Genomic DNA, 14,230 nt, shown 5'->3' with positions numbered 1-14,230 from the left:
GAACATCTGACGCAGCAGTGAAGCAGCTTCACAATAAAGTTCACAATAATGAAATGGTTCACTTTTATTTCCTTACAGGACAAAACACTGACAAATACGTGTGTGTGTGTTTGACATGTGTGTGTGTGAGTGTGTGCAGCATGTGTGAGTGTGTGTACAGTATGTGTGTGTGTAGGGGACCAGCAGCGTGTCTCTCTCTCTCTCCCTCTGTCTCTGTCTCTCTGCTGGCGGAGTGATACAAAAAGCAAAGCCGTCGTGGTGCTGCGGCTCGTGCTAAGCAGAAATGCCTGCCTAAGGGAAAGTCGTTAGTGATATAGATATATATATATATGTATATATATCTATATCTATATCATACATTTATACATAAACATAGAGAGGACAAGTGTCTCAGGCGTTGACGCCGTTTAAAGCCACAGTTCGCGTGTTGAGGTGTTTAGCACGGACAGGCCGTCACAGATCACCCTAGTCTGGATTTGAATCGGAAAAAGGTAAAAAACAACAAAAACCGAGTGTGAGTTCGTGTAAAGCTTTTAGAGTAATGAATAAGTTATGAGTTTACATCAGACTGTACATGTGTACTGACCTGTGCACACAGTGTGTAGTGTTTATGTTATTTATGTTAAGTTTTATCTGTGAGTCGCTCACATATGCATATAGCAGCATGCTAACTGTGTCCAACACACATGAATCCGCCACTGCAGCTAGTTTTAGCTAGTGTGCTAAGTGACGCTACGTTAGCCGCGGTTATGTGTGGACAGAAATGTCTAAAAACTGAAGCTGCGTGTGTTCGCGTGTGTGTGCTGCAGCTCCTGTCTGTGACCAGCAGGGCCGTCTGTCTGCCTGCCTGCCTGTCTGTCTGTCTGTCCACTCAGCGCTCACACAAACACTCTCCATTATCTCCATTTAATCACAACACACAGAGAATATGCTAACAATGTCGTAGCACTAATTGATGACAGAGTGTTTGAATGAATCCGCGTCACAGACAACTTTACTTGACGTTTATTCTGCAGCCAAAACAAACGGCTCTGTCGCGGATCTAGTGGATCTCGTCCTCTCTCGTGGATCTGTAGTCCTCTGTCGCGGATCTAGTGGATCTCGTCCTCTCTCGTGGATCTGTAGTCCTCTGTCGCGGATCTAGTGGATGGAACTGTACTCGTCTCTCGTGGAATTATAGTCCTCTGTCGTAGATGATGTGACCTCATGCGCTGTCTTCTTCTTCTTCTTCTTCTTCTTCTTCTTCTTCTTGTGGTTCTTGTGGTTCTTGTGGTTCAGGTTTTTCCAGAACGTCAGTATGAATCCTCAGCAGCGGATCGCCGCTCTCGGAACAGATAAGGAATTAAGTGACTTGCTGGATTTCAGTGCGGTAGGAAGCTTTGATTTTCGTGTTATTGTATAAAAGTGTCTTGTTTAGATTTGAGATGACTTCATGACCGCAAACGTCCATCTTTCTTAGTTCGTGACTAACATATGACATAGTTACTGTGTGAGACCTCAGGCTTTGACGTGTATGAATCATTTTATTATTGAATTCAAATGTAATGATTGTAATTGTAATGTAAAATGAGTGCGTCTCTAAATGTAGACTTGTGTCCATGTTGTTCCTCGCAGATGTTCTCTCCACCTGTCAGTGGAGGGAAGATCAGACCCACCACACTTGGCAGCAGTCAGTTCAGTGCGTCAGGTAGGAAACGTTCACTCATTTTTAACAGTGAAATGTAATGAAAATGCAAATCAATGTTTGTGAAAAAGTGCCTTTTCTCTGTGATTGTGAACTGAGTTGTGGTGTCAATTCTAAGTGCCTGTTTAATATTCAGTGTGCAATGGAGTTCAATTATTAGTCACTTTAAATTATAATGCAAAAATGAAAACGTGAAATCAAAATAGAATAAATTAATTGCCTGAAAATAATCAGTTGTGGAGTTAGATGCAGGTGGTGCGTCATAGAAGAACACTACTATCCTCACATACTGTCCACATACTGTCCTCACATACTGTCTACACTACTGTCCTTACATACTGTCCTCACATACTGTCCTCACATACTGTCTACACTACTGTCGTCTACACATACTGTCCTCACATACACTACCGTCAACAACACCTACCGTCAACACTGTCCTCACATACTGTCACATACTGTCCTCACATACTGTCCTCACATACTGTCAACACTACTGTCACACTACTGTCCTCACATACGTCCTCACATACTGTCAACACTACTGTCCTCACACACAACTGTCCTCACATACAACACATACTGTCCTCACATACACTACTGTCCTCACATCTGTCTACTGTCCTCACATACTGTCCTCACATACGTCTGTCCTCACATACTGTCAACACTACTGTCCTCACATACTCTCACACATACTGTCCTCACATGCTGTCAACACTACTGTCCTCACATACTGTCCATACTGTCCTCACATACTGTCTACACCTGTCCTCACTTACTGTCCTCACATACTGTCTCAACACTACTGTCCTCACATACTGTCATACTGTCAACACTACTGTCAACACTACTGTCCTCACATACTGTCCTCACATACTGTCCTCACATACTGTCACATACACACATACTGTCCTCACATACAGTCACACACTGTCAACACTGTCCTCACTGTCCTCACATTCAACACTACTGTCCTCACATACCGTCAACACTACTGTCCACAACACTACTGTCCTCACATGAACACCTGTCCTCACATTGTCACACTACTGTCACAAACTGTCATACACTACTGTCCTCACATACTGTCCACATACTGTCCTCACATACTGTCAACACTACTGTCCTCACAACATACTGTCTACACTACTGTCCTCACATACTGTCCACACTACTGTAACTGTCCTCGAGTCCACTCTTGATTCCAGTGCATTAAAATACAGGAGTGACATTTTTGTTGCATGATTTTGAAACCTCGTCCTTTCTTTGCAGAATCGTTGCACTTATTTACCTTTTATCCATTTGCAAACCGCTCCACGTCTCAAGGGCAAAAACTTTTAACATTTTCTGTCTTTCTGTCTGAATGAAATCAAAACAGGCCGATGATTCCACTTTGGATGGTTTTGGTCTTTGTGTCGAGTGATAAATTGAGGCAGAGGGGAAAAGCTGTTAGTTTCTAGCTTGTGTCTCTTTTCCTGCTCTGAGACGCTTGTGTGCGCTCTTCACATCTGCTGCTTGAAACATGAGCTTCCCACCTGGAATTGTAGCAGAGCACCACAGTGAAGATGAGGAACAAAGCACAGTCTGTGTGAATCTTCCATTTGGCTAATTAGCATCATGGTTTAAAACAGGCAATGCCACTCACCTTACCTTTGTATGAATAAGGCGTAAATCAAGAAAACGGCACAGTTTGCTCCGAGTGTTGCTAATGAAACAGATGAATGTACACGTTTGTGTATCTGAGCAGTTATTCTGTTCACTCATCATGCACACACCATTCACGACTCTTATTATTTTGTAACGTCTCCGAGTGTATATTTGTTCAGTTGGTTGTGAAGAGTTCAGATTTGTATAAATGCTTCAAGACATTAATCCAGAAACACACCTTTTGTCTGATGTGCTACTAGAGAAAGTCAACAATCAAGCATTATGTTGCATCAAAGCATGTTTTGTGTCATTTACAAAGCCTTGTTGTCGTCATGTTGTCTGTGAAAGACTCGTTCAGTGGAAGTTAAAGAAACATGAACACATGAACTCTTACTGTGAGGATTCATTTTACAAAACCTAACCAGTGAAGGCAGGATGATGGTGTGCCTGCTGTCTGTTAAACAAGTGATAATCCAGATCACACGTAAATAGTTCAACGTCTGCTTATTTTCCATTTGTAAAATATATGTATATATATATATATATATGTATGTATGTGTATATATATATATATATATATATATATATATATATATATATATATATATATATATATATATATATATATATGTATGTAATGTATATATGTGTGTGTATATGTATATGTTTGAACCCTGCGGCCTATACAATGGTGCGGCTAATTTATAGATTTTTACTGGCCACCGGGGGGCACTCTCTAGCAGTAAACGTGAGAACAAAAGTGAGACAGACGCGGGGAAAGACTATGCGCTGAAGATGAAGAATTCGGTGACTTTAGTGTTGAAGAAGAAGATGAAGATAGCGACCAATGACTTTTCTCGTAGGCTAAAGTGTTTTCTTTTCTAACCAGACGCGTTACTGTCGTGTTGATGCCGTGTCGGTGCTGTTTTATTTTCTAAACATGCAGGCATGTTCACCTCGTGTTTAAATTAACAACTTTTTTGTGTAAATATCTCATGTTACAACCATACGTGGCGTTTCAGGTGGGCCCGCTTTAGTCCGTGGCCCACACGGGATCACAGATGATGCGTCCGTGATCGCGACGCATCATTCCGTGCTAGTCACATAAAATAAAAATAAAGTGAGTGTTGAACTCTGAATTGTTAAATCAGTGAGCGTCAGTGTGTGGAACAGAGAAGAGTTGGAGGCTGTTGGTAGAAAAGTGTGTCACACCTGTTTGTTTTCTGGTCGCAATATTTGTTCAAGCCAAAATGTTTGTCAAAATATATAAATAATAATATATGAATTATTATTACACGTCTTTGTTTCTCAGATATCACACATGAAACCTTTTAAATATGTTTTTTTGAATGAAAATGAGAATAATGATGTCAAAATTATTATTATTCCCTCTGATATCACAAATCATACTTATATGATATTCATAGCGATTGCATTTCCTGTGAAAATAACCGCAATGATTATCTTTTTTGTATGACATGGTTTATCTGTGTTAAAACAATGTTATTAGATATGATGATCTATGATATGAATGGATTGTAATTTCAGAGAGCAAAGTTTATATTTTATATTACAGTCTGTGCAACGATTGACGATTGATCCCTTATTTGTGAAACTATAGCAAAGATCAAAGCTCATCACACTAGAGCTACAGATGTAGCCGCTCATGCTTCACTTGGTGAATCCATGAACTCAGTGGAGAGGAGAGAAGCACACGAGTGTGTGTGTGTGTGTGTGTGTGTGTGTGTTTGTGGACATAAGGCGAGTGAGTGTGTGAAATGGTAGGGAATGAGAGTCTGGATTATTGTATCTCAGCCGGGTGGAGAAATAACCTGTCTCTCTCTCTCTCTCACTGAGACTCATCACTTCTCACTTCCAGCTGTGTTGCTGATGCAAATGTGATGAGGACATGGACTGTGTGGTGTCGCTGCTGCTGCTGTTAGAGGATCATTACCTTTTGACTTTGTGTTCTGAGGCTGCAGCAGAGCTCGCTGTAATGGCCGCCGCTCACATTTCTGTTTAACGTTTGTCAACTGGTCCTGTGTTTTATTATCGATGAAAAATGATGTTACTTACGTTCACGTACTTCAGCTGTGACTGGGCTGTAAACTGAGAACAAAAGCTGCAACTAACCTTTCTTTTCTTTAATCTGTCCATTATTTTCTTGTCAGTAAATGTTGACTTTTTTTTTCCTGAGTGATATAATGATGTTCTCAAAGGTCTTGTTTTTGTCCACAAACCAGAATGATTCAGTTTGAATGACGTCTTTGTTTTTATGAGCAAAAAAACCCAGACAATATTCACATTTAAGAATCTGAAAAATCAGAAAACTTGTTTTAATAATCAAAAAAAACGATTATCAAAATAGTTATGGTGTGTGTTCTGTCGCTGGTTCACAAATGAGTGCAGATGAAGAAGAAAAGAGTGTGTTGACATGGTTCTCATGTACCTGGGATTGTACCTTGGATTGTACCAGGGATTAAACCTGGGATTAAACGTTTTTTTGAGAACTGCATAGGAAAGTACCTGAGGGGTCACATGATGCATATTTTTAGACACATTAGTATGAACTCAGAGCTTAAAGTCATCTGAAATATAAAGGCTGAGACATCAGATGGTGTTTCTGACCTGACCTCTGACCTCAGGTCAACGACAGACAGATTATTGTGGCGTGAAGCGGATATGATCGATTCTTAGTATATAATGTAACCTTCTGTGTATCATAATATATTTGAGGTTCAAATATCGGGAGAATTTATAAAGAACGTTTGCTGAAACTCAAGTTGTTTTAAAATGACTAATATTTGGCATTTCTCATTAATCATTTCAAGATGGCGTCCGGACCAGAACTGTTTTTTTTTTTTTGTTGTTTTTTTAAATTTCTGCCAGAAGATGCCAGAAGAAATTGGATTTAATTGAACTCTAATCACATTGACTTGTTTTTAGATGAAGCTGACGCTCACGATGAGGGTGAACTCTGTGTACAACTGTATATTTAATATTTAGATATGAATTACAGTGTAAACATGTATGTAAAATATGTCAATCTGCTCATCTTTCTATTTTACTGTCACTTTCTGTATTTTTCAGAGCTAATTTTGATCTGTTCTTCCTCTCGCTCTGTCTCACTCTGTCTCTCGCTCTGTCTCTCTCTCTCTCCCTGCCTTTATGTTGAATTTCAAATCAATAAAAGAAAAGATATTCTCAGGTATTTTGTGCAAACATAAGCAGACTGTGAGCATCAGTGCTCGTGTTGGACTGCGTGTTCTTTTACAGAAGTAAATATTGGAAGAACAAGCAGACACGAGCTGAGCTGCAGTAAGTGTGTAGAGATCGTATCACATTTATTTCCTTGAGGTTTAAACTCACGTCCACACTGTAACGGCGACGCTGTTTAAACATTCAGACAAAGAAAGTGTGTGTGTGTGTGTGTGTGTGTGTGTGTGTGTGTGTGTGTGTGTGTGTGTGTGTGTGTGTGTGTGTGTGTGTGTGTGTGTGTGTGTGTGTGTGTGTGTGTGTGTGTTTTACTTAAATGTGGACGGGCAGAATGTAAAGTTCCCTCATAACTCGAGCACAGATGAACACAAAGCCTCGCTCACGCCTTCTTTCAGTCTCACTTCCACTTAGTTTTCTGTCAGATCATCTTTCTTTACCATCATCATTATTATTATTATTATTATTATTATTATTTAGTTTGTTTGCACATGAGCGGCGTTTGAGAACGATCTCGTGTTTTCTCTGACGCAGATTCTGTTATTAGGAATATACATAATATGTTTAAAAATACATTTAAAATCACATTATTCAGGATCAATTCTTTAAAAACAGACTGTCAATATTCACTGTTATACAGTATAATTCAAAGGATCTCAACATTTCAGCCTGGTTAACTTCTTCTTTCTTTCTTTCTTTCTTTCTTGATTTAAATACATGTGTGTGAATGATTCTGAACAGTCTGTTAGATTCTGAGTCATCTCCACATTCTCACCACACATTTACAAACATCATCACAAAGACAATATCACTGAAAATCACTCACACGAGATACACACATGTGAGCGTGATAACATAATATAATATAATATAATGTCCGAAACTGCAGCAGAGGTTAGTGAATGATAAGATGTTTGGAAATGTGTTTCAAAGCAGATCCATAATATTATGTTTATTATTTCAATTTAAGATGATTGTATTGTGTCCCATGAAGGCTGGTTGACGTGAGGCCACTGAAGAAGTGTTTTAATCCAAGTCCAGTCGTCCGCTCCGTCATAATTAAATACATAACACTGACGCCTCCTGCTGTTGTAAGGTGTGACATTATTGATTCACTGTTTTCTGTCTTTAATTCACAGGCTTTAATGTTTCGTGTAAATATTGTATTAAATGTGACTAAAGAACCCTCAGCAGTTTTGACTTCCTGTCGTTGAAGCTGCTGAATGAACAGTTTCTCTTTGGTTGGGTGAGCAGAGGTTTTTTTTACTCAACGCTGCTGGAAACATAAAGTCGTCTCTCACAAACACACAACTGCTGACGCAATAAAACACTGTAGATTATCAGAGCTTCAATCATAATCTCTAAGATTAGAAATGAAATGAATACATGTGAGTATTGGTTTTAACCGATTGTCTTTATATCACAGCGAGTTGCTCTGTGTTTGTAGTGTGATGTGACTGTGCTGAGTAACCATGGTTCATTTAATGATATTTATTTATTTACATTAAACAAAGTAAAGAAGAGGAAATGAAAGATGAAACTGGTGAATGATCTGTGCTCAGTGGAGCGAGGCTTTCTGCTTAGAGATCACTCACTGTGTTTCTGCTTAAGTGTAAAATTAGACTTAAGTTTCTCTTACTAAGAATTTCTCAGCAGAAAAACAAACGACACAAAGTTATTGTCCCCGTGTTATATTAATAATATGTTACATGTTGTGCTTTGCACTTGTTATTATATTATATTATACACAATATCTTTCTTTATTTGAAGTTAAAAAGAAGAAGTTCAATGATATTTTACTGAGACAGATGAGAATGTTGATGTTTTATCCGCCTCACAATTATCTTTGTGTGTTTGTTGATTTTTACTGCGACACTAAATCATCTCAAACATCCGGAACAATTTTCTCTGTGACTAGTTCACATAAATTAGATTGTAAAGATTAGATATTGTAATTTTCAACATACGCCAGACGCTCCGTCTTTGCAGTTATTGCTTTTATTTTATTTTTTCTTACTTAGAAATGAGTTTAATGACATTTTTGCAGTGCTCAGCTGTTTGGATGTAACCTGTCATACATCAGTGCCAATCATTAATGTAGAGATGCTGATCTTTAGCAAAATAAATCACACTATTATTATAAAATACTTTGATTTGCTTGAGTGCAAAAGAAAAAAAGCTGATTGTGATTCACCTCTCGGTCTTTGTGTGTGACAGAGAATGACGATAGTTTCATTTCCATATCTGTTTAAACGATACGAGTCATCTTATCTTTCTGACAGCATTGTGCATGTCTCTCTGTCGGTCTCTGTCTGTGTGTGTCTGTCTCTCTGTCTGTGTGTGTCTGTCTGTGTGTCAGGTATGGACGAGCGGAGCAGCCACACATCCTGGACCACAGCTGGTGACTCCAGTCCGTCGTGTGAGAGCTCGAGGGTAAGATGAGCGACACCTTTCTGCTCCAGCGCTCGTGGTTTAACACTCATTCTCAGTCTAAGAGCTTCTGTTTGACCTGTAATTCTCTGTCAAAGTGCAGAGAGTCAATGATGGTGGATGATGTTGCTCTGTGAGAATAATAATGAGAAATCACCTCCTGATCGACATCATGTGGAGGGCAAGCTGTGTCATAATAAGGATGAGTGATGGAGAACACAATCAATAATATATATATATATATATATATAATCTATGATATATTGATTATGATCACAGCTCTGCAGCGTATTTAAAAAGTCAAATTCTTTTGTAATTCAACTTTTTATTGAATTTTCTCGGTGTTGAAACAATAATGTGTCACAAAAACAGCAGCACATTTATCTCGTCATAGCACGTCTGCAATAACACACAGACAACAAAGAGCTCCCATGATTTTCATTATTGACAAATGTTCATAAGACATTGACAGCAGCTGTGTGTGTGTGTGTGTGTGTGTGTGTGTGTGTGTGTGTGTGTGTGTGTGTGTGTGTGTGTGTGCTTCACTAACACACACACACTGCTCTCGTGAATCCCCTTTTTAAATCATGGATCCCGGTAAATCGTTCTTTTTCCAGTCCAGCTGTGGAAATGATTGAGAATATTATGGGCTGTTGAGAATGGTTGTTTGTAAGATGCACGGTGATGAGGACATGGACGATTCATCACGTCCACCTTCTTACACGTGGTCCAAGCTCTTTCTCTTTCATTTGTTGTTGTATTAGAATTCAAATTGAAGTTGATATTTATTTGACTGCTTACACTGAGTCATGTGCATGAATACATGAAGTCATTGTTGTTAAACTGACACCAGTGAAGACGCGCGTTTGCTTAGATTTCTCATCACTGTGTCATACATTTGTATAATGATCGTATGTTTGCAAACACATGTAAAACCAGCCTTTCTTGTTTATCTGAAGTGAGAACTGCCTGTCTGTCTGTCTGCCTGCCTGTCTGTGAGCCTGTCTGTCTGTCTCCCTGCCTGTCTATCTGTCTGTGTGTCTGCCTGTCTGTCTGCCTGTCTGTCTGTGTCTGTCTGTCTGCCTGTCTATCTGTGTGCTGTCTGTCTCGCTGCCTGTCTGTCTGTGTCTGCCTGTGTCTATCTGTGCCTGTCTGTCTATGCCTGTCTGCCTGTCTGTGTCTGCTGCCTGTCTGCTGTCTGTCTGCCTGTCATGTCTGTGTGCCTGTCTGTGTGCCTGCCTGTCTATGCCTGTCTGCCTGTCTGTCTGTCTGTCTCTCTGCCTGTCTGTGTGTTCTGCCTGCCTGTCGGTGTGTCTGCCTGTCTGCCTGTCTGTCTGTCTGTCGGCGTGCCAGTCTGCGTGTCTGTCTCCGTGATTGACTCCCCTGTCAGTGTGTGTTAGACGACAGTCAAATGTCACAGTTGTTTATTTGTCCGTGTCCTTCCCCGTCCACCGTCTGCAGGCCATGCTTTCACTTCTAACACAGCGATGCTTCAGATATCTTTGCTGCAGGTGCATAGAAACGAGTGTTTGTGACACACACACACACACACACACACAGCTGCATATACAGCTGATTTATTAGAAGCTATGAAATATTCCGTCTGACATTTCTCAGACGTCTCACTGGTTTGTAACAAACAGATCTGCACAACAGTTTACACCTTAATTAACATCATTGCAGTAAAAACCAGTTTATTTATTCACAACAAGCTTGAGCATCACATCCACACGTTAAACATCATATACGGTATATATACATACATACATATATATATATATACATATGTATATAAGAAACATTCCATTCAAAATAGCAGAGATCATCATCATCATCATCATCATCATCATGAAAATCAAAACTCGACAGAACTGCAGCTGTTTCCGTGTGACGTGCGTGTTGTTGACTTTGTTACCGAGGGCTTGTCGCTGCACACATTTAAACGTGAGGTCTAATTGTTGCGCAGCAGTGTCGAGCTGTGGATGAACTTTCCCTGATGAGTTCATTATCATGTTCATCTTTGAAGCTGTGAACATGGACGCAGGGCACTTTGTCTCTGATTGTCCCACTACGATGTACGATGACTCCCGGCACAGAGTCAGCTGATCCTCGCTTAAGATACGAAGATGCTGCTTTCAAAGACGTGATTGTTGTTGTTCAGTAAACTCTGAACGTGTCTGTGGAAATGCTTAGATCTTCATCTTTCAGCTGTGCTCCCTGAGCTTGTTTGAGCTGCTGTGATCAGTGGAGTGTGAGCGCTGACCTTGTCTCTCTGCCACTCTCTGTATCCTGGGCGGCTGTGGCTGTGGGCTGTGAGTGTGACAGTCAAGGCTCTGCCACACACACACACACACACACACACACACACACACACATCACGACCATATCATCACTTCCGAGCTGCCACACGTTCACCTGGGATGCAGCTCAGAGTGAACGTGGACGTGGTGTGTGAGCGGTGGCCTCCGCTCTCACACTTATTTAGCCACGAGTGCTAATGCAGCCCTGAGGCGGCCATGACAGTGCGCGTTAGTGTCTCACACACACACACGTGTCGACCACCAGTGTTTGAGAGCGATGAGCGATCTGTGACTGATGAGCGATGATTCCCACAGGAACAAACATCTCTGCTTCACTGTCAGCTCAGAGAAAGACTAAATAAATAAATAATAATAACAATAAATAAATAACTGCATGATAATATTAATATCACTGCTGTGATTCTGTCATCACGTTCAGCTTGTTTGATGTTAGATTGGATGAAGGAATGTTCATCTTCATCTAAACATCGTCACAGAGGGTTCACCTTTCCACTTATTATTATCATTGTAGTAACAGTAATAATAATACTTGTTATAATAATAATATTTCACCTGTAAAACACACATCATTGATCTTTTGTCTCACACACTACAAACATGTGGTTCACACACCTGTCACTCAGCTTTATTTACATTTAAAGTGTAAAAATATCATCTGTGCTTTATATCATGAACGTATGAGAGGTCATCGAAACGCACTCTGTGTGTGTGTGTGTGTGTGTGTGTGTGTGTGTGTGTGTGTGTTCACACACACAATAGTGAATCTGTGAGGATCCTCTCTCTGTCTCTCTCTCAGCATCCTCTCTCTGTCTCTCTCTCAGCATCCACTCTCTGTCTCTCTCTCTCTCTGCATCCACTCTCTGTCTCTCTCTCAGCATCCACTCTCTGTCTCTCTCTGTCTCTCTCTCTCTCTCTCTCTCTCTCTCTGCATCCACTCTCTGTCTCTCTCTCAGTCTGTCTCTCTCTGCACTCTCTGCATCCACTCTCTGTCTCTCTCAGCATCTCTCTGCATCCACTCTGTCTCTCTCAGCATCCACTCTCTGTCTCTCTCTGTCTCTCTCTCAGCATCCACTCTCTCTCTCTCTCTGCATCCACTCTCTGTCTCTCTCTCAGCATCCACTTTCTGTCTCTCTCTCTGCATCCTCTCTGTCTCTCTCTCTGTCTCTCTCTCATCCACTCTCTGCTCTCTCAGCATCCACTCTCTGTCTCTCTCTCAGCATCCACTCTCTGTCTCTCTCTCAGCATCCACCTCTGTCTTTCTCTCTCTGTCTCTCTCTCTCTGCATCCACTCTCTGTCTCTCTCTCTGTCTCTCTCTGCATCCACTCTCTGTCTGTGTGGATAATAAGATCGACTTATTTTTTTTTCTCTATGTTGAATGTAAAGTGTTTAAATTGATGAAAACAGTTATAGAAATAGAATAGAATAGAAATACGATCTGTGTGTGTGTGTGTGTGTGTTAATACAGTCTGACTGCAGCACAGTAGGATTTCCACAGAGCGTTGGATTAGCGCTGTAACAGAATATCTTTTATTCCATAGACCCTGAGTTTTCAAAAGTCCTACTGTGACTGATATTTCGACCTAAGCCTGAGCCGCTGATCACTGTCATGAAAAGGCAGCTGCAGTTAAGCTGCAGGTACCTGAGGAAGATGTGTTTCTGCCTCTTCTACTACACAACACACACACACTCACAGATGTTTGTAATACAGAGAAAAGGCTTTTCTATGTCTTTACTGCTCTTCTCTGTTTGTTGGTGAGTGAAGTGTTTGTTAGATATTTATGTACAAGAACCTGATTTTTGAAATGATTGCATCAGCTGATGTCTGTTACACGCTATTTTAAATCTGTGGTAGTTTGTGTCAGTGAAGTCATAATTAATCATTTATTTTCTATAAACTTTCATGCAGCACAACATGGTTTAGAAGAAAATAATAAAAGCACACAATGTCATATTAGTTTATGTGTAAATGTGTAAGTAAAACAAATAAAAAAGACGTGTCAGACTAAATGAAAGAGAGCTTCATATTTCGTCTATTTAACATGCAGCAGCAGTTTTAATGTCACTAACAGATCGTCAGTGCAGAGGCTCAGTAACGTGGTTAATATTCTGATCTCTTCCCTCAGGGTTTTGCAGACAGCCCTCATTACAGCGATCAGCTGACTGACAGTCGGTCAGTGTCCCATGAAGGATTGTCTTCACCGCCTTTCATCAATTCAAGCATCATGGGTAAGTAAATGGTCTGATTGAGGTTAAGGCAGCATCCTCGCCTCTCCCCTCCCCTCCCCTCCCCATCTCTGTATCTCCGTCCTCCTCCTGCTATGATGACCCTCCCCCAGGCCACAAGTCACGGCATCAGTGTAGCTTCCTGTCTCTGAGACGTCAAAACTGCCCAGAGCAACTTCAGTGACAGCAGAGCTTTGAGGTTTCACTGTGAACAAAGAACAGGAACATGTTTGGATTTAATGCAGATTATTCAATCCTGTAGATTTGGTAGATTTGGTAGATTTGACCACATTTGTCTTAAACAGTGGTTTTTAATGCACCCGCAGGTTCAGCTCTGTGGTGCCACACACACACACAATGATTATGTTAATGTTTAGCATGTTTTAAATGAGTACTTGATGAAATATATGATCATAAGCATTGTCCTTACTAAAAAGATGAATGGTAACAGCTACAGTATGTTGATGGAACATGAGATCATTAAAAAGTCATTTAAAGAAATGCTAATGAAAGACATTAAAACTCTGGACTGAAGGGTTTTTTTGACCAGTGGCAATAAAGTGTTAGATTTACCCAAACATAAAGAACATTGTTACACTAAAACATCACAATATTTAATGGTGTGATACTGTAATGATTCTTTGGAGCACAGTGGTTTATTTGGTTTATTTAAGCCTCAGACTAACTCTAACTGGCAGCAGTTTATTA

At 40.3% G+C, this 14,230-nt stretch overlaps 1 protein-coding gene across 1 annotated transcript; it reads left to right on the top strand.

Moving 5' to 3' along the window:
- Positions 1–199: 199 nt before the first annotated feature.
- LOC122762073 (transcription factor 12-like) lies at positions 200–13,525 on the top strand (the record flags this gene model as incomplete). The annotated part of the gene is made up of 5 exons (XM_044017247.1): positions 200–491; positions 1,279–1,369; positions 1,615–1,687; positions 8,907–8,980; positions 13,423–13,525. Coding segments are annotated over exons 2-5 (322 nt in total), but the record flags the coding sequence as incomplete, so codon positions are not given.
- Positions 13,526–14,230: the final 705 nt, after the last annotated feature.

The sequence above is a fragment of the Solea senegalensis genome, unplaced genomic scaffold (genome assembly GCF_019176455.1).
Source record: "Solea senegalensis isolate Sse05_10M unplaced genomic scaffold, IFAPA_SoseM_1 scf7180000015207, whole genome shotgun sequence".
NCBI classification, from domain to species: Eukaryota; Metazoa; Chordata; class Actinopteri; order Pleuronectiformes; family Soleidae; genus Solea; species Solea senegalensis.
This window is presented reverse-complemented; position numbering and strand designations above follow the sequence as displayed.